This window comes from Chenopodium quinoa, unplaced genomic scaffold, assembly GCF_001683475.1.
Source record: "Chenopodium quinoa cultivar QQ74 unplaced genomic scaffold, ASM168347v1, whole genome shotgun sequence".
In the NCBI taxonomy this organism is placed as follows: domain Eukaryota; kingdom Viridiplantae; phylum Streptophyta; class Magnoliopsida; order Caryophyllales; family Amaranthaceae; genus Chenopodium; species Chenopodium quinoa.
In genome coordinates this window covers 1,838,575-1,840,392 of record NW_018743283.1, presented here as the reverse complement: position 1 = coordinate 1,840,392, position 1,818 = coordinate 1,838,575, and the positions used below count along the sequence as shown (strand labels likewise).

At 37.3% G+C, this 1,818-nt stretch overlaps 1 protein-coding gene across 1 annotated transcript; it reads left to right on the top strand.

Moving 5' to 3' along the window:
• The first annotated feature begins 336 nt into the window (after positions 1-336).
• LOC110735451 (peptidyl-prolyl cis-trans isomerase FKBP62-like) lies at positions 337-843 on the top strand. Its single transcript, XM_021915642.1, has one exon. It carries the CDS (start codon positions 337-339, stop codon positions 841-843), a length of 507 nt encoding a protein of 168 aa, XP_021771334.1.
• The last annotated feature ends 975 nt before the right edge of the window (positions 844-1,818 follow it).

Sequence of the window (1,818 nt, the reverse complement as noted above, 5' to 3'; positions counted from 1 at the left end):
CGGATACTCCAAGTGGTATAGGTGCAGCGGCGGCGGCGCATGTGTTGGGGGTCTCTCGTTCTTGTGCCAAAGTATTCTCGTCAAAATGGTTTCTTTTGGTATGGCTTATTTATGTTATGGAGAAGCATGTTTGCTTTCTGTGTAATAGTTTGATTTTTAATTTCTATTTGCTTTTGGTGTGGTTCGTTGTTATTATTCATAATTTTTTATGGATAACTTTGAAGAACTTAGGGGGATTTTGTGTATTGCTCATGTTGAAGAGGGTGATCCTTTGGTATTCTGAACTTTGTTAGGGGTTTGAAAGATGAAGGTAACACTTTTTACAAAGAGGGTAATATGGGATTATCGCTTGCAAAATACTCTCTTGCACTCAAGATCTTATCTTTTGTTATGGTCTATTATTATGAAGATAAGTCAGTTTTTTCGAGCCTTGCTGTGTCTCTTAATCTTAACTTAGGTGCTTGTTATGTCAAAGAGAAAAACTTTGATAAGGTGGGTCAGTTGTGTTCAGCAGTTTTGTGTTATGATACTACTAATGTGAAAGCTTATTTTAGAAGGGTGGTGGCAGCTGTAGAGCTCAATAAACCCGACTTAGCTTTCATGGATCTTGCACAAGCGATTAGGATTGATTCCAATAACAAAGAGTTTCAACACAAACTCAAGGAGGTGACATCTTTATTGGGTTGGTCTCCGAATTTTGTTAATGAGGCACTAGCAGTTACAAGAGAGGATGAAATGTTTAGAGATTACGCTACTTTTGGGAAGGAAGAAGAAAAGAGAAAGTTAGGGAAAAAAGGGAAGGAGATGGGAAGGAGATGGTGGTGGAGATGGTTGTGTTCGTAGGTGTATTGGTGTACAAGATGTCACCAAAAAGAAAAAGGATGTTGTTGGCAAATCTTTGAATTCGAAAGAGGGTAAAGTCAACCCTATCGATCAAGATTAAAGGCCCAACATTATTGATAACAATTCTGATCTGAAATCAACTTCAGAAACAAAAAACCCAAATCTTACAGGGTTAAGTTATCGGTTTTGTAACCGAAAACGTATTGATTCCTATTTGCATCTTAGTCCAACAATGTATGGAGCGATTTCTAAGGGACGAACACTACACTACTATTGCTCCTCCAAGAAGGATTTCATTAGCATCCGAGTATTGGATATTCCAAACAAGATAGACTGTGTTAAAACTCAAGAAGTTTTAACACCAATGGAGATTAGTCACCCCCCTGTGAAAGGGCATGATAGGTGTGAAACAACTCCAAATTTGGCACAAGAAGAGTTGACCATAGGTGTGGTTGATCAAGTGTCATCATGTGAAAGTTCGTCTGTGCCCCTTCCGGTTGCTCCTGTTTGTGCCCCATCGAAGTCTCCTGCTTGCCTCAACGTATCATCTTCTCAAAATTTGATGATATTGGCTTCATCCCGTCGTTCCAGAGCTAGAAGGAAGAGTCATTCAAAAAGAAGCTTACCTTCCTCTGTCTTTACTAACCCTTTGTTTTGCAGGATGAGTGGTTCAAAAACAAAAGTGTTCTACCCCACCGAAATTATTTGGTTTCCGAATAGAAAGTTGTTATATGGTTCTACCCCTAATGTTTTAATGTGTAATTTAGTTTATGTTTAATTTGGGATTTTTCTGCTGTAAAAAAAATATAAATAAATAAATAAACATTAGACATATTGTTTGTCAAATTGGATTTGGTGTTCGTGGAAAGTGAGCTATTGATTTACATGATATGTATAATTTCAGTTCAGCAAACTTTAAGGTAAAGTGAACACTTTGAACGGGAATTAAGAAATACTCTCTCTGTTTTTTAAATA

Excerpts from the sequence above, each read along its gene's own strand:
- LOC110735451 (XM_021915642.1), top strand. The coding sequence starts at position 337 with ATGGGATTATCGCTTGCAAAATACTCTCTTGCACTCAAGATCTTATCT.